This window comes from Denticeps clupeoides, chromosome 15, assembly GCF_900700375.1.
Source record: "Denticeps clupeoides chromosome 15, fDenClu1.1, whole genome shotgun sequence".
Classification (NCBI taxonomy): Eukaryota; Metazoa; Chordata; class Actinopteri; order Clupeiformes; family Denticipitidae; genus Denticeps; species Denticeps clupeoides.
Window position 1 is genome coordinate 13089040 of NC_041721.1, and position 18127 is coordinate 13107166.

At 44.3% G+C, this 18127-nt stretch overlaps 1 protein-coding gene across 14 annotated transcripts in view; it reads left to right on the forward strand.

Moving 5' to 3' along the window:
* The window catches only part of cald1a (caldesmon 1a), a 43445-nt gene that overhangs the window by 6850 nt on the left and 18468 nt on the right, over positions 1-18127 (forward strand). For 12 of the 14 annotated variants that reach the window (XR_003742555.1, XR_003742554.1, XR_003742561.1 and 9 more), the window contains one exon: positions 13937-14032. Coding sequence is in view for 3 of the 14 variants with exons in the window: in XM_028954779.1 (XP_028810612.1) it covers positions 13959-14032 (74 nt within the window). In the remaining 11 variants the exon portion in view is untranslated. Of the gene's footprint in view, positions 1-13183; positions 13399-13936; positions 14033-18127 lie in introns of those variants that run through there. The other 2 variants (XR_003742557.1, XR_003742552.1) reach the window with 2 other exon arrangements.

Here is an 18127-nt window from a genome sequence, read left to right on the forward strand (position 1 = left end):
CACTAATCACCAGCTCTCCCCACATTAGCACACGTGACCTGAGGGCATGTGGAAGGTGCCTGGGATGCAGTTGCGTCTCGATGCATGTGTGCATTTTACGCCTCCTTAAACAGTTACCATGTCTACAGTCCTTATCAAGAAGACAATTCCCAAGTTCAGGTTAAATCTTTCACTTTTGTAGTATTTTGTTCATGTTGCCCTTGGAGAAAAAGATGTGAGGAAAGTAATAATTTGGTCCACACATGTGGTTGCATAACGTGTTTAGAAACAAACACGTTGAACAGTTTTCTAACATTCACTTTCATTTCAAACTAAATGAAATAAAGATTTCAGGAAAGATCAATATTGAAGTATGTGGCGTTTTTGTGACATTTTTGGCCATAGTGGCCCTATTGAGAGGAGTATGTTGTGTGTACTGGGGGAACTGACAGGGCTTAATTACGCAAAATTAGAAAATACACAGAAGAAGTGGACAGAACAATGAGCGCTTGAAGAGGGGTCATGTCCGTCAGGCTGTAATGGCTTCTACAGGACAGTGGAGTCTGAACCCCGTGTCACTCTCCCCCCCTTCATACGCCAGCGGCTGCCAGACCACCTGGGCTGTAATGAAGCGCCATTAGTTCAGGTTCGATTTAATAGGCAGTAATGGTATGCCCCAGTCCCCAGTGCCACCGCTGTATGGGGCTCAGAAGCCCCCGTGAAATGAACACCAGTCACTCACATGCTGTGTAATGACGGGCAGATAGACGGGCCTTGTGTGTGAATTGGCAGTCGTCTGAGCCGGAGGTAGCACAGGTGGAGGAGCCGATCATGAAAAAGAAGATGGTTTTTTCCTGTTTTTTTTTTTTCTCCCCCTGCACAACGTCCACCGTGCTTGGGCTTTGTTGACTAATTTCATTTCCAGTTTAGCCACTAGCTGAAACAAAAGCTAGGGTGAGGCCCTCAGGACAACCTTATATGTGTCTTTCATAACCCGCTGTTCAATTTTTTCCAATTTCATGCTCAACTGAGACTTGTTTTGCTAATTAATGTAAGGATAATGTCGCACAAAAAACGTTAATGCATCTGCTATTTTACGGTCATGGAAATCGGTGGATAATTTTACTCAGCTCAAGGTTGCATTTCAATAGTTTATGTGGGAACGCACAAGTACTCAGTCCATTTATTGCAATATTGGCAAAACAAAAACGTTGTAACTTCAGCAACTCAGGGCCCGACAGAAAATCTTTCGGGGTCTCACAAGAAAAACAACAAAGCAGGTGGTTTCCACATATACCACATAATCCAGCTTGCTATATACAAAGAGCACACTTTACCAGAGTAATGTATATTCCAAAGTTTTTGTTTTAGTAGATGTAGGCATGGGATGACATTTTGCCAATAATCAATATTTTTGTAGGCAATAAAAATGTAGGCACATTTAGGAATTTGTTTACCATTACAAATTATTGCTTCTTTAATCAGTTCTTCTGTTTTCATCTGTATAGCAAAGATTTTTTGTAATAATCAACAAACAATATAATTATTTTTTTTCAGTTCTCATCCGATCACGATACATTACTTCAGATACCAATACCTATTCCAATACCCAATACCTAACTTTTTTGCTATAGAGACATAAATATATATTTATTCACAGTTTGCTGCTCTTATACCATTGAATATATATAATCAGTTACATTACTTTAAACCTGTTTCAGGTTTTAAAAAAGCAACAGATGACATTCCATTGGAACTCAAGACTCAAGATCCTGATAATGGACATCTCTTTATGCGCATGTTGTGTTCATTCATTTCTAGCTACCATAGTCATTTACATCATTAAACCATGTCTGCATTTGTAATTAATTACACATTTTTCCAAGTTTGAGAGTCCGTGGCTGAATTTAATTTATTATGTTTTGTATAACATTCAAAGTGGCTGAATACAACTTGCCAATTTTTGATCTAGACTCCTACAGACTTGTACAGTAGGATGAAGAATGATCGCTCTTTCTGTGGGTTTTCTTGCTGTATTGCAGCTATATAATTGCAAACAAGCCCAAAAAAATGCAGCACATGACTGCCAATGTTTTCAAAGTGACTTGATGAAAAAAAACCCTCCTAAAAAGCAGACCTGGCAACACCGACAGACAAGGAAGCATGGAATATGTGCAGGAACAAAGCGTTTTGATCAGGAATGTTTAAGCGACTCCAGCCAAAGCGCCCCCCTCACCCCTGGCACACGAGGGAGTAATAGAGAATGATTGATGGTCTGTTTGTGGAGAGGTACAGAGTGATGTACCTGGATTTGCAATCCCCGGCGTCACTCTCGCTCTATCTCCTTTTCCCTCTCGGCCACGGAGCGCTGCGCTCAGAAACGGCTGGCAGTCAGCCACACTAATAATAACAGCTAGACGAGGTGGAAAACGGAGATGCGGCGGAGTTAGCAGTGAGTTTTAGGAAGGGCTCTTTGCTCTCGCTGGAATGCGTGGTCTGAAGACGAGAGCTTCATCAGAGCCTTTATTTACAGGCTTTTAGGGCACATCCACGTCCACACGGACAGTGTGTTTACACTCGCCGTCACCATTACAGTTGCAGCGAAGTATGCTGTAAATAGGGATGATTTGCAGATTTCTGCGTAAATGTGAGGTTTTGGGTTTAGAAAACACTCACATGGTCTGTGGATGCATTATTTTAAATGAACATTAAGAGTTTCAGATGGTGGTTCTGGGTAAATATATCAGATTTTGAAACACGCTCCATATGTTCACTAAGTGTTGTAAGAAAACATCTCGATGGGAACATGACTAAGGCTGCATTTCTGCCTTCAAAAAATGTGGAACTTCTTTTAGTGTCTTGACTTGACCCGATCAGATAAGCTGGAGATGAACGGCACGGTTTTTGCTGAAGTTACAAAAGGGTTCATTTTGATGACAGATGTTGCCCACAATCCTGCCAATTCAGTGATGACGAACGTATTGCAGAGCAGTTATGGTTAAATGGTGCAGCTCGGACACATCCTCAGCGATGAACCCGGGGTCATCGGTTGTTTCGGGTCTAAGATCATCAGACACCCTCTCCTGGGACGACCCAGTCCCCGACTTGAGACCAGGCAGAGCTACAACATGGCTCTGCCATCTTCTCCCTGCCCCTTCTCCTAATCCACTCTGCACGTCAGAGGGAGATGATGTTCCAGAGCTCAGTCAGCGCTCGGTTCTTTCCTGCCTTGGGGGAGATCTCGGCCTCACGGCAGTTTGGCCTGAGGGCGCTCTTGGCCAATCCTGATGATCAACAAGCACATCAGCAGAAAGCTGACAGATGTTGCCCACAATGCTGCCAATTCAGTGAGTGAGTTCACTGAGGAGCATCCGCAAGTGATATAATATATTGTATATTGTCGCACGCCTAATGACAAAAAATTATAATTAAATGCAAGGCCAAAATTCTAATATTTAAAGTGAAATTATGAAGATTTAAGAAGTTCTTATGAAGATTGAAGCCATTATTTTACACATATGAGTATTGATTAAATATACACCATAGATCAATGAATCTCTGAAAGGAATCTGAAATAATTCATGTTGTTCCATTGGAGGATGTGGGCACCATCTCCAGAGTGCTGACCAACCAACTGACCAACCAAATGAGCAATTGTACAATGATTTATATTACAACTAATTCACCGACTCATCAGCCAATCTGTGTGACATTGAGTATTATGCAGTGTTCTGAAAAACTATCTCAATATGATTATGATAAATTTAGACATTGTTTATGACAAAGTAGAAAAAAATGACTGAACAAAGTTTTATTGGACATTGCAGTTTGCATAGAGCTGCCTTTTTTGTGCAAACAGAGTTTCATCCTTCTTTTCAAATAATATACTGTCATTGATGACAGACTACCTCAGTGGTTCCCAACCTGGGGTCCGTGCCGCCCTGGAGGGGCGCCAGAGATCACAGTGGGAGCACAGAATTGTATCTTGCCTGAGCTTAGCAAAATTGTCTTTGTACACATTGAATATATAAAATCCCAATAACACACCCAATAGGAAAATCAGATCTCTGTCGGGTCTAATTCATACTCAATTTCTACCATTTTAGTCGGGCTCAGCTCAGCCAACACGAACTTCCTGTCTATAGTACCTATTCTTTCCACTTGATTCCCTGCTTGTAAAATGGTAGAAGTGTTTTGCATGTTATAAATGTTTTATTAAAAATTCCCTTCCCCTCTTAGTCTAGAGCGCGCAAAGAATGCCGGTGCGTTTAAAAAGCTGAACATTCCAAGAACTCCCAGTATCGTAGCTGTATGGAAATGGCGCAGTAAGAACACTGACTGTGTGACTGCCATTTATTTATGTGCACCACACAGCATAACAGTCGAGTCGAGACTTTTAGGGATGATTAAAGCTCTAAAATAGCTCTATATACCCTGTAGTGTAAAACAAGTAGGAAAAAAAAACCTGCTTTTTAACGTGTGTATGCGGGAAGGAATTGGGGTTGGGGGGGTCCTGGCTTGGCAGGGGGGGCTTCAGGGGAAAAAACGTTTGGGAACCACTGAACCTACCTAAGTCAAACTTTGAGTCAATTGCTCTCTGACATGTTTAGGGCCCATGTCACCGTGCACTAGGGAACGAACATGCCTTGCAGCCATATAGTCACTACTCTGAGTTTGAACCAATGACCGAACAGTCCTTGTGTCCTTAAACTAGTTTCGTAACCACTAGGCAAGTTTGTTAAGCCTTTCTAAAGCATTTGCATTAAATGTTGTCATGCATTTATGTTTTAATTACTGGGACTAGTCAGCTCTGCAGAAGAAGTAAGGGCTGAACTCATCAAGGTTGCGTTCTGGTGTTTCCCAGGAGCCCAACGCTAAATGTTTTTGTGTCTTACATGTTTATTCATGTATTCTTTGCCCGCCGCCCCCCCTCTTAGTTTTGAAATATCTTGAAGCTGTCGGAAAAAGAAGGCACATTCCTCCTCATGATTTACAAGGTCTTGTCGTTGCTAAATGGCTGCAGTGCCGGTGATGAATGCCCACTGTGGAAGTGAGTGTCACTTGTGTACAGGCCGCAGCTCTCCCAGGGGAGCAAATATTTTCTCTGGGTTCCGTCAAATTTTTCGTCAGGCTCCGGCGCTGCCAGAGCACAAACATCCCATCGGGCCATCTGCATCCAAGGCACATTCGGATTCCCTGCTAACCTGTGCTGTCCTGCCTGTGCTCGCAGGTGTCCACATAATTCACCCTGTAAAGTTGTGTTTTTACTAATACTTACATTATTCATAGAGGTTCATGTTCCGCTGCCTTTCCCAGCCTCCCGTAACACGTGGTGTCGTATGTACACTGGGTCAGGCTAATAGCAAGATAATTGAAAAGTCTAAGCGTTGAGATTGCTTTATTGCAGCAGAACGAGGCTGTGATTGAATGCAGTGTTATGGAATATGAATACAGAATTAGAGGTGTCATTGGGGTTTGGTTTTGGCAAGAATCGGACGATACGATACAGGCATTACAGTCCAATGTCACATGACAATATATTGAGCTTTTACAATCCTAACTGTAGAAAAGTTTAAGCAAAAAAAAAGTTTAGTACATGCTAATTTGAAACAGTCACTACAGACTGTAAATATATTTTGCGATTCTGTTTTTCAAGGGCTCATTAATCCAGTTTAATATCTTAAAGTAACTCTTTACAGTATGCAACTTGATACAACATTGCAAAATAAGTAATATATATATCAACATGTGTGTCATTTTTTCCTTACACCCCTAGGTGTCACGTTATGTTTTAAGCATAAATGCATTACAACAGTATAAAATTTATATCGCAATATGACACTTTTATTGTAATGTAAAAATGTATGAGGCTACAGTTCCCGTTTTTCTTTTTTTTTCTTTTTTTTTTACATTACAGTACAATTACTGAACCTTCATATCAATAACACATGTTTTAAAGGTCAGTGCAATTCTGTGCAATTCATGTGCAAAATGACTAATTCTGTACATATGGATGCCCGCTTTCGCAGACTGGATGGTGGTGCAGGGGATTGGATTGAATTTGCGGTGAAGGGGCCGTCAGTGTGTAGTGCGGTGAAGTTGCTTTTCATGCTCAGCAGGGTGATAATGTACAGGTCGCGGCACCATTGCAACGCTGTCATCTTATTAACATTCTAGGTGCCTCGGTGAATGAGAATCTTTAAAAGAATATGCCAGGCAAGGGTTTTTTTTTTTTTGTTTTTTTTTGTAATTCCCACGTTTCCTCGACTAGGAGTAGGCCCGGGCATGTGGCTGTCAGGTAGAAAGACAGCGGGGTGACAGACAGCCTTCTCTTCCACACCCGTCCATTTCTCACTCCGGTGCTGACAGAAGCCTGCATCTGCCGAGCTGTTAACATCTCCTGTCAAAATCAGAAGCGCATTTGTCAGGGCTGCTTGACATTCTGAGTATTTGTACTACATTATTTTGTGTGTGCGTGTGACTTGCAGAACTAGAAATGAGTTGGACTTGAAAGTTTCGAAACCATTAAAACTTGGACGGCCTTTCTTTTCTGATGTCAGATCTTGACGTCCTTCACTCACAATGGGTCAGAAGAGACTTTGGACGTCCACACAGCACTCAAATAAACAAGCCATTCCTGACTGCTTCACTGGACCTTAGCCCTCGCATTTTTTCCCAGAGCTCGGTTGTCTTGAGGAGGGGGGGGGTTGAAAATAGTCTGGTGGCAGAAAGTGGCCCTGGGAGCACAGTTTGTTCCTCGCTTCCCTGTTCCACCGCCAGGACGGTGGTATCGCCATCTGCCATGCTGCTCTTCAGACGCTCCCTGCAGTATCCCTTTCCTGCGGTCTGCGAGCTGTGAGTAAGAAGGCCGTATCGCGCTGCACACAGCACGTTATAAGCATTTTTCCCCCTCCTCCTCCTCCTCCTCCTCTTTCCTTTTTTCAAGCTAAGTTACGGGAAAGGCAGCTTTTTCTTTCCATATTTGGTCATGTGGAGCTTCGCCAATAGGCAGCAGCCTTTTGATGCCGTACAACATATCAATTTTGAGTTTCTCCTGGAGACCTTTTCTGATAGGGCCTGATAGTGGTTGGGCCTTTGAAAGTGGAGGAAAGGAGAATGTTTCAAGCCCCCCGGCCCTTCAGAAATGAACTGCAGCACTTTTAATAATCGCACATTTTAATAATCGCACACTAAAATTAATCACGTCTTAAAGCTGCATTAAAAAGTGATGACGTTTCCAGGGACGACTCGGTCAGCAAGATCACGTGCGCAGTTTTAGAAGCAATGAAAGCTGAGAATTTCTTTTTTCATCAATTAACAATTTTTTATTTTTTTTTGTACTTTTATTTGTTTTGGGTAAGGCTGTTCATCTCCACTCTTCAGTTTTCGAGGCACCTGCTCTTTAACTGCAGGTTATGCTTCCAGAAAAAAATCTTCCTCTGCGACGATAAAGACATCATGATACTGAATTTTGAATTTTCCAAAAGTCTTTAGCAAACTTATTGTAATTTGCTCTGAATAACTGGAGTTCTAAGGGTTTTCCCTCCACAGGTAATTTAAGCTTACGATCCTAATGTGATTCACTGGGCAAAGTAGACGTGCCGTGGAATGTGAACCATTGTCTGGGAATGCAGAAGTTTTCTTTTTCCATCCTCGAGTGGAAATTCGCATCTATTTTTTGCCCCGGTTCTGCAGGCGCTTGCTCCTTGTCCATTGAGCTTAATAAGGTCACACGGGTCCTCGTGCCATGCGCTCAATGACAGGGGACTCCAAGTTCGACTCATCCGTCCGTCCGTTATCCGGTGGCTTCAGGTATCTGCGTCTGACATTTCTGGGCGTGATGCAATCGATCTCCTCACTCACACACTGTCAGTGCTCCGACACATGTGCAAGGAGCTGAAGGGGGAAACGAGCGGTTATTTTTTCCGGACGTGGACGCTTCTTCAGAAATGAATTGCTTCTGGAAAGAGAAAAGCCTGACAGCTGAAGCGGATGTTGTTTTTTTTTTTTTTTTTTTTTAATCCGTAGCAAGCTGCTCTTGGCCACATTGTTTCCTGCCTCCAGCTACGTGTTCTCCTGCAACGTTCCATCCCGCCCCCCCTCTCTGTTGTGGTCGGGTCTGAGCACTTTAGGCGTCTCCTGATTACTTTTTGTTTGTGACCACCGAGTCCTGAACTCATCCACCGCCGCCACCCCATTCTTTATTGTGGAGAGGGACGTAGTTAGCAGCTGTAGGCCCAACCCCCACGGCCTTTACTGGCTATGAGCGCTCACCACTGGAGGAGGAACGCCGGGCTCTTCCATGCCAGAAACTCTAGTGGATTTATGGAGGCACATCCCGCTCCAGTTCACCGCCAGCCGCTGGGCCGGAGCGTCATAAATGTGCTAGTGCTTCCTAGGAGGTGACGCGCGAGCTGATGGCTCGTCTGCACGGACTGAGGCCTGGCAGGCCAGAAGATGATGACGGATATTATGGGTCTCGCTGAGCTGGTTGATTTTCTGCGAGGGAAGCTAGAACAGGTACCTGGACAGGGTCATAACCAATCCATAGGAAAGCCAAAGAGCTGATGTTCTACTCTTATTTATTATTCAGCCCAAGATCACAATGGGCTTTGACAGGCCCGACAGTTGACGGCCCTTTCTGCAAACAAGGAAAAACTCAACTAAAAATCAACTAAAACTTTGGGAAGGAGTAAAAGAGACAGGGACCACCTTCAGGGGTAGAGTCAGTATGCAACAGGAGTCAGAGCAGGTTGGTGTTGGTTTGTTCAAGGAAACAGTCCAATAGGTGTAAGAGGTGGTATTGAATACTCCATCATGGTGAATCGGAGAAAGTGTCGGTCCATGCTTGAAGGTCCTGGACTGTGCAGAATTGGTTTCAGCTAGACCAGTGTCATGGTCCTGTCACGACTACGGACTTACGGGGAAGGAAGCGCAGAGGTTTGACATTCTGGGAAAGGGTTTTATTATAAAACAAACAATAAACACAAATAAAGAATGGCACGGTGGCCGAAAACAGTTTAACTTAAATAAAGAACATAAACAAACCCGCAGGCGTGTGGCGATTGCCAGAACTCAAACATAAACACATTCACTATCGGAGGTCAAGTTCATGAGCGCGTTCGCGAAAATGCCGGAGATTTCGAAGGGGCGGAAGTCTCTGGCATTTATGCGCCGTCAGGATTGGCCACCAGTGCTGAGCCCAGCTGCAGTCAATCCTGACAGGTCCATAGTGAATGTCCATTTTTGTGGTTTGATTTGATTATAATTAAAAGGATAACGATTATGATCAATAATGACTAAAGTGATTGAATGAATGTTTTTGATGTAAAAAATATAAGGCCACCCAGTTTTAAACATTGTGAACTTTTAATCAAGATATTATACAAAAATGAAAAAAGACGCCTGCTTGCTGCTATTATCAGGGATTTGAGAGGCCTGGATGTACCTGACCCATAGAATGGATGCGGTGTCAATTTCACTCTGGCACAGGATGGTCGAGCGAGGCGACGTTAGATCTTTTTATTTCTCCGACAGACGTTACAAACAGAGGCCGACCTCCCATATCCAGACAAAATCCCGCATCTACCTCACTCCCGTTTCTCCTCCAGACCTCAGGATTAGGCCAAGGGCTCATGTCAGCGGGTCTGACTGACAAGAAGGCTGGGGATCTCCATCCCATTTCCAAGTGAGACACCCACCTTAATTTCCTTCATGAGGTGGAATTCTTGCGGCCCACCGTCAGACGTGCTCAGCACGGTTTCCGTTGCCAAAAGCTGCCAGACAGATATGCATGGCCCTCCATGCAAAGTTAGCGGGTTTCAGAAATGAAGCAGGACTTCGAGCGACTTGACTGATGAGTGACCGTGACTGTGATCTCCAGCTCGGGGGCCAGGGAGCACATAGCTCTCATAGCTCTTGCATGGTTTAATGACATGAGTCTGGGGCCCGGGTTCTGAGCTGTTTGCCCCACACACAGCGGAGGCCTTGTGTGACCGCTGACACAGCAAATATTTTGGATACCTCTTGCCACCTGGAGCCCTTCCCCACCTGGGCTCATCTGGCTTAGGTCCTGAAGATGTCAAGAAGATAAAAAACCGAAAAGAAAATGATGAGATCGCCCCACCCCCCCACCCCTTCCACCCTCAGGGGTAACCTGGAGAGAGGCAAGAAGTCTTCAGATCAGTGAAAGCAAGCAGTCAGAGGCTCACGGGGTGCAAGGAGGCTAGAGGACTAACCTGCAAACATGACTGGAGCCAGGGGTGTCTTGAGCTCTCCCCAGGACCTCGGTTCCTCACTTCCTTCCCGAAAAAGAAAAACAGTCTTCTCCAGTGTTGGCCGGAACCAGTGTCAAGTGTGTTTGTGCCTACATTAAAATTGCTGATAGGAATTATTAGGCACTGACAGTAATGCAAATAGGGGCGAGGGTTTATGTTGGCAGCACTCAACCTTTCTCCCGGTGTAAATTTAGTCCAGCAGGGCTGAGCTCCAAAAGTCAGAAGGTTGGCGTCCAAATATTTTGTCATTTTATCCTTTTGGCAGCAGCCCAGGTATTGGTGTATCTCATCGCTTTTGCTTCTGACTCGGAACAGTTGCTACCTACGTCTGCAGACTACTGTAAAAATAAGGGCTCTCTCTAAGCATCTATTTGGAACTCCATAGACATTATATCCACACATGGGAATTTTCTTTATTTCTGGATATGTTGTTTCCTGTGGCTGTGTTGCTTTGTAACATAGACCAACATTCCTCAAATAGCTTTGGTTGGAAAGCCTTGAGATTAAAGTGTTTGTCTAAAGGGAAAGATAAGGTATGTTAAGCATAAAAGGAATAGTTCAGTCCCTCCAAGATTTTGCGATGCTGCGATCGCAAGGGTTATCGCAAATTTCAAACCCCCTCGAAACTCACAGTCCATCAAAATTACTGCAAAAGACAGAGCTCCTTTATTCTCACTGGAGCACAACTCTCACTTTCTCTTACATTTCAGGCATTAATCAGGCATTTTAAGCAACAACAATTGCCCACAATAGCCTGCAACATCACAAAGGGCCTTATAATTACTGTAGTTGTTAAAATACAGCTTTTACTAATTTGGGCTGCACCATTCTGCCAAGCACCCCCTGCCAAGCCAGGACCCCCCCCAATCCCAAGTTCAAACAGAGCAGGTCAGTCAGTTCCTGTCATATTAGATCTTATTGTTTCCTGCCCCACTCGGTTTAAGTCATTACTCATTTCCTTAATGCAACATGCATTGTATCAAGTACAAAATCTATCATAGTGTAGTAGTTAGTAGTACAAAATATCAACCACGTGAACTATATGGCCTTGGTGTCTAGAAGGTTCTTATAGGTTTTTAACAGCTGATTTTCTTCAGTTGTAATAACACTATATATATATGTCTGCCCTTAAACAAAACTCCATGAACATAACTGTACTTCTGCTATTCCATGATAACTAGCTACTGAAGGATATCATTCCATCAGAAACCACCATAATCTACTTTTAATCAGTATTGTGTACAAAGCACAAAAATTATGATATTTCACTTTTCAGATCTGACATCTTTATCTCATATCTCAAGCCTGCTGGAGAGCCATGAATCCAAAAACTGAAAGAAAAACAAGACACTAAAGGATTTCAAATTCTTCATTAAAATTAAAAGCAGATGTCACAACACCAGTGAAAGTCAAGAGGGGACAGATTCAGATCCAACTGGCACTGTGAAAAAGTATTAAATGGTACAAATATTTTATCATGAGCTCATCATTAATTTTCAATATCGCATTAAAAACAACTCTCGAGTCTCTCAAATGTGTATTCCTGTTCCTCTCAACGCCATTTTCACCCCCGAACAAGACATAGCTCTCAGTTTAGCATCGTATTAGTATTGTATACCCGATGCTTGATTTGGCTAACAAGACTGATGTTCAGGGAGGAGCCTAATTGAGATGAAATCCTACCTTAAAAAGATGCCTTTTGAATGCCCATTTGAGATATTCTTTATTATGGGTTTACATTGCAGAGGATATGTGAGGAAGCTAAATAAATGTTATCTGTAATTACCTTTTCATTTCCAGAATACTACTCGCACATGGATCAGGCTATAATTTGGAAATAACTGTCTTTCCCCCTCCTTTCATCGTGGCAATTGGAAGCCGCAAGCGAAACGGATCAAAACCCGGCTTGCGCTAATACAGGCCTCCTGAAGTATCTCATCTTAAGTACAGTCTAGTGCCACGGTGACGCAGTCATTTCCACGGTAAATGTGTCATTACGGCTATTGTAACTCCACAGGCTGACAGCGAGGAGACGCTTAGCCCGGCGAGAGACAAATGAGGGCCCCGTTATGAAACGCGCTCAGAAGGGCAGGAGCCCCAAGACGTGATTCCAGGAATCCATTATAGCCGAGGCCTTCCATCCTCTCCAGTCCCTCCGACGTATGTTGGCTTCAAGCGAACATGGGTGGTCCCCCAGAGGACAAAGCACAACACTTATATTTCTCCATTTTATTGAGGGCCTAGACTGGAATGTTTGGTCTTGGAGGACCAGACTGCGCCTCTTTTTTTTTTTTTTTTGCCCCATGCAGAGAAAAAAAAAGAGAGAGAGAAAGAGAGAGAGCATCAGTAAATGTACTTTGTGTAAACCATGTTTCAGACCCATTTTAAATATAGCCCCAGTGCTTATAAGGAAGAATCTTCTTTAATTTTTTTTTTTCTGGAACGTTATACTTGATAACTTGCTGGCACTTTCCCTCCCCTGGTCTTTCCCCCCCCCCGTTTTTATTGCTGTGCTTGTCGTGCTCATTCCAGAAAGGCTAAATTGCCCCTGGAATGAGATTGCCAGTTTTCTTCAAGTCCAAACAGAGGAAATTCTTGCAGTGCTGAAAAAAATCCCACTTAGCCAAATAAGCCGGACTTTCTGCGGGTGTTGTGAACAAGCAGGGAAGATGTCAACCCACCCCCCCCCCCCCCCCCCCCCTTCCCAAATCTCTTCCTTGAATTCCACTCTGCTTTGGATCTCAGTGTGAAGGAAGAGTGAACGTTATGTCTTCTGTGGTTCTCCCGTTTAAACTAACCAGTGTCAGCTCTGCAAACAGCACAGGACCAGAAAGAGCGAGAGGAGCAGGAAAGAGATAGAGCGAGGGAGGGAGGGAGGGAGGGAGGGAGGGAGAAAGTGAAGGAAAGAGGAAAAGCCAGTGGGAGGGTGATAGAGCGAGAGGGAGGGTTGAGTCGGAGTGGAAGGGAAGAGGCCGGCCCTCTCTCCCTTTTCTCTGGTAGCTCCAGCTGGTGAAAGATTGAGCCCTGAGTCCTTTTGTGAGCAGAGATAACGGCCCCTGGCACGGCGGCGAGAGAGTCGGAGGACCGGGCCGCCGCCACCGCGAAGGTACTCGCCGGTCGCGTCGGGCCGTCATGCGGGAAGGTAGATTAATGATGCACTCGCAGCTGTCTCTTGGGTGGTCCTCGTGTACGGTCACGTATGCCGGGGTATTTTTAGGGGAGAGAGCGTTTCTGGCTGATTGACTGAACTTCCTGTGTTAACAGACGCAAATATTGCTCACTCCGTGCATCTGAGCCTCTACTGCTTTGCTCCTTTACGTCTATTTGACATTTTATTAAAGATACAACTGCATGTTCAGCAGTATTGTGTGGTCTTGTGTCATTTTGAAAAGACGCTAGTGCAGCTCAGAAGAGTAGAATGTAAGTTACGTGTAAAATGAGGAAGATTATGTCGATATCTAGTGTCTGAAATTGGTTATACTATAACCTACGTATCATCTAAAAAAAGATTCACCATACAGAAATCTTCACATTTAACTTCTGAAGGTGTGGCGGTTTACCGTTTTATTACGAAAAACTTTCATAATGGTCATATTTTTTCAGATGCCGCTAGTACATGAAATATGATCGTATTACAGACGTGCGAGCTTGAGATGTGACGCTGCCCTCTTCTTTCTCAGTGCAAATCTCCAGGGCTGAAACATGGACGATGACTTTGAGCGGCGCCGGGAGCTGAGGAGGCAGAAGAGAGAGGAGATGCGCATTGAGGCTGAAAGGTACCAAAAAATTACAAAAACGATTTAAACTAATTCAGTTTTAACTATAAAAGGAGGGTTTCTATGATGCTAGTTCTGTCAGTGAAAAGTCCCGTTAATTATTCTGTAGGGGCAACCCTCACAAAGGAGATTCTGTAATTTCTTACCTGAAATTTTTTTTAATCCTGCAAGCTATAGCCTGTTCTGTATGGTGTCATTCATCTGATGACTAAGGGACTTTTATAGCTACTCTCATTAGTTTCTCATCTCCCCATTTGCTGCAATCTCTCGCTTGTGTGATGACATAATGGCGCGCAGCCTCAAATTGGCCTCCTCTGGGAGGCTTGTGTCCATTTAAGGATTTGACCACGATGCTCCCACGAGCACTGAGAACTGTAATAGCTGTTTTTTTTTCTGCACCATGGGAAGCCAAATGCTTTTTGCATGGATGAAAGTCCGCCTCATTGGGTCTGTTGCCTCGGCCATAAATTTTGTAATATGTCAGCTGACATGCAAAAAAAGCTTTTCATTTTATTTTTATGAAATGAATAATTCTGGAAAATGGAAACAGAAGAATCATAAAGGTCTTTATTTATTCTTATGGTACGTGAATAAATACATTCCATTCACTGTAATGTTTTCTTGTTCCCAAATAAGAAAGTTGGCATGCGGTGTTGAATAAAATCAATGGTACAAGTGCCGGGTTCTGCAGGCTAATGCATCACATAAGAATGTCATTGTTGCAATTACATTATAAAAATGAAAACTTACTTAAAAAAAGTGTTTAGTTAATGCTTAGTGAAGGGCTGAATGGTAGAATCTATTATATTCAGAATACATATGACCTGTAATGTTTTGGCTACAAAAAGAAACTTCCTACCACTGCAGTGTTTAGTCCTTGTTAAATAAGGAAGTGCCGGGCTTCGCGTGCACTTTGTGGCCAGTGTGTGTTTGCGTGATTATATAGGATGTTCCCATTTCCCTGGCTACCACATTAGCATGTTTCTGATGAAAGTGTTTCCGGAAAAAATCCACTGTAATAAATTGCCTCTGTTATTTGATTGCCACCGCAAACGATATTTACTTGTTCCTCTTAATGAAGCGCGGCGAAAGACACATGCCGTGCACTCGGCTTCCTCCATTCGAGCATGTCCAAGCAGGCCGTGCATGGGATGCCAAGTACACGTGCGTAACCGTGGGGGCGCTGGCTGGCAGCGATTGGTGCTGCGGGGGCAGGCCGTTTCCTACATGCTGCGCCGCGAGTCGCGTACCTGGGTTTCTGGGAGAGCTCAGGGCAGCCGGCAGGCAGATGTTGGTGCAGCCAAGGTCTGGCACAAGCTGATGAGGAGCTGTGAGTGAGTGTGTGTGTGCGCCCAGGAGCCACAATGGCAGCGAGTTTGGATCCACTCCAACTGCCGAAGGCTTGACGAGCACCATCCCACTCTATCGGCCGCCTGGGCGACACTGTGGAGATGGAGGATAGCCGGAACGGATGCAGGGAGAGGGGTGGGGCTCCGCCGGAGTGCTTCAGCTGCAATCTGCTGTGCTGACAGTGAAAGCGTACCGCTGACTTTAACCAGCACTACCACAGATGCCCCATCGCTGATACCGATGCAAACTGCCCGCCCGCCCGCTTTCTTTTTTTCCACCTGAGATCATGCACGCAGCGTTTTAACAGACGAAAAATATGTTTTTGAAGGGATAAAGAACTGCCATCACATCTGGATCGTATGAGAACGGGTCTCGCTGCGATTTTGACAATGCGGGCTTTGTATGGCAGGGCGGTTAGGTAAGACTGCAGTGTGATATTTACTCAGATCTGGTCCAGCGCTATATATTGGAAGCATGTAAAGCACAACAACAACAAGAAAAAAAAGCCTCTATTGTTCCCAGGAGATTTTTAGCATGAGTACAGGACCAGGGGTCAGAGGTCAGCCTGTCTCCGTAGCCTATATCTAATTTTCTCCCACAGGCGCACAAACGCATACAAACAGCAGCAGCAACAGCTGTTTCCCTGTGTGACGTGGTCCCTTCGTGTGGAGCGGTGTATTTCTGTCATGACACACACGCACACACTGGAATGTTTTGACTGCTGGTTTTACATCTCGGTTTTGCTAAATATTCCGGCGGAATGTTCTGGAGGCTGCTGACGGAGTCTGGCCCCGGTGACCAGTAGGGAATACATGCACTGCATTATCAAATGTGGCTCTGGGTTTTCTGCGGCCAGGACGGGTTGCCAACTTTAGAAGAGGCTGTCAGCCCAGATGTGACTTGCTCCTACACACACACACACACGTTAGGGGTGAGTAAAATTCTGGTGTAAACTGACCAACTGATCAGATGTAAATAGTTTATAATGGAATTATTTGACGTTGCATTATATAATGTCCTCAGTAAAAGTGCCCTCCGCTCCCCTGTTCCCGTGTACGCTATCTGTCAAACCCCACCCCCGTACTTTAGGATAACCATTTTGCATTATTGAATCCACATGACCTCACTTTTATTAGCTTCAACAACTTCTTGCTGGTGTGTAGGTACTGTCTGTGCATGAAGCTGCAGTTGATGGGGCTGTCCCGTTCCCAGGAGTGAAATCAATTAATTTCTCAGTTTCACTGTATTTACAAAATGATTAATTACATTTTATGCCTGTTAAAAGAATAGGTCTCATTGTCTTTGGTATGTTATCTAACGTTACTAGGTTCATAATAAAAAAGTCGCATTGGCTGCGAGGAACAGCCATAAAATACTGGATTACTCAGGGTTTCCTAATCTGAGGTAAAAGATTTCATGATGTTATTAACCATGTGCTTCTGTAATATGAAATTGAGAAAAATCTTCTCTATATGTTTAGATGTTAATATTGGGAGTAAATGTAAAATGGCCACAGATGTGCAATTGAATTACATTTTTTTCTGATTATGACATCTTGTGACTGAATTACATTACTATCAGTACGAACGGGGACGTGAACTTTGATCACTATCACACAGTCCTATCACCCATGTGTCCGTGTTCTGGAAGAGCGCGGTGAACGCACCACTAACACTCTCGCGGCACCATAAACCCTGTCCAGCGCGCACATGCCTGGAAAGGCCTGACCTCAGGTGGAAGGGGGAAGAGCAGGATGTCCATTACATCTCAGGCTCTACTGGAGACGGGACATGGGGGCGGGGCATTCGTCCTCGCAGAGGAAGAGACGTGTAGAGCGTTTAGCGTGGGAATGGGGTCCGACCCTGTCCTCTAGTGTCCGTCTCCCAACTCTGTTTTCGCTGACATTTCTGAGATATTTGGACATAAGGAAAACATGCGGGGAGACACTGATGTGTCAGTTGTTTGGACGGGCCTGCGTTACCCCTCGCTGTTGAGTGGCCATTACGCTCAAAAAATTAGCTTTTATTCCCACAGTTAGCATATTCCATAAAACAAAAAAACGCCACTGTCACATTTACTGTACAAGCATAAGGCAATTAGCTGACTGCTCGACTACGCAGCCCACAGGAACGTGGCCCATATGGGAAAGGGATTTATGTAACGTCTTATTCAACCCCTTAAATCAGCAGGAAGCCCCAAGGAAACGGCCGAACTCGGTTGTAAGCGAGCCACTCAAAAAGGGACGGAGCTGCTGCTCCCTGCAAAGCCTTTTTTTTTCTCGTCGTAATTTATAAGATGTGAGGAGAGACCCGCCTAAAATGGGACCTTGGAAGGCGAAGCGGGTTTTTGAAGTTTTTTAAGGGTTTATAGTTTTTTGGGGTTTTTTTTTGTTTTTTTTTTTGCATTGTGTGCATTTGCTCTGTCTTTCAATTTGAGCCTGAGCCGCACTCGCGCTTTCTGACAGAGAGAGAGGTAGAATACAATAATACCAAAAAGCTGGACCAGTCCAGAGTGGACCAGACTTCATAATAAATCATGTGGCTGTCCGAAAAAAAATAATAAAGGAGGGCGTGAGTCAGGAAAAGAGAGATGGAGCAGAAAGTGGGAGAGCCCCAATACTCTGGTCACGATGTCACCCTCTCCCAGGTTCTCCGTTGGGCGTTAGCAGGGTTAGCTGAGTTAATGACAGCATTCCTGCTCACCCCGACTGCACCCCGAGCCGGAAAACTCCCTGTTCCCAGCCAG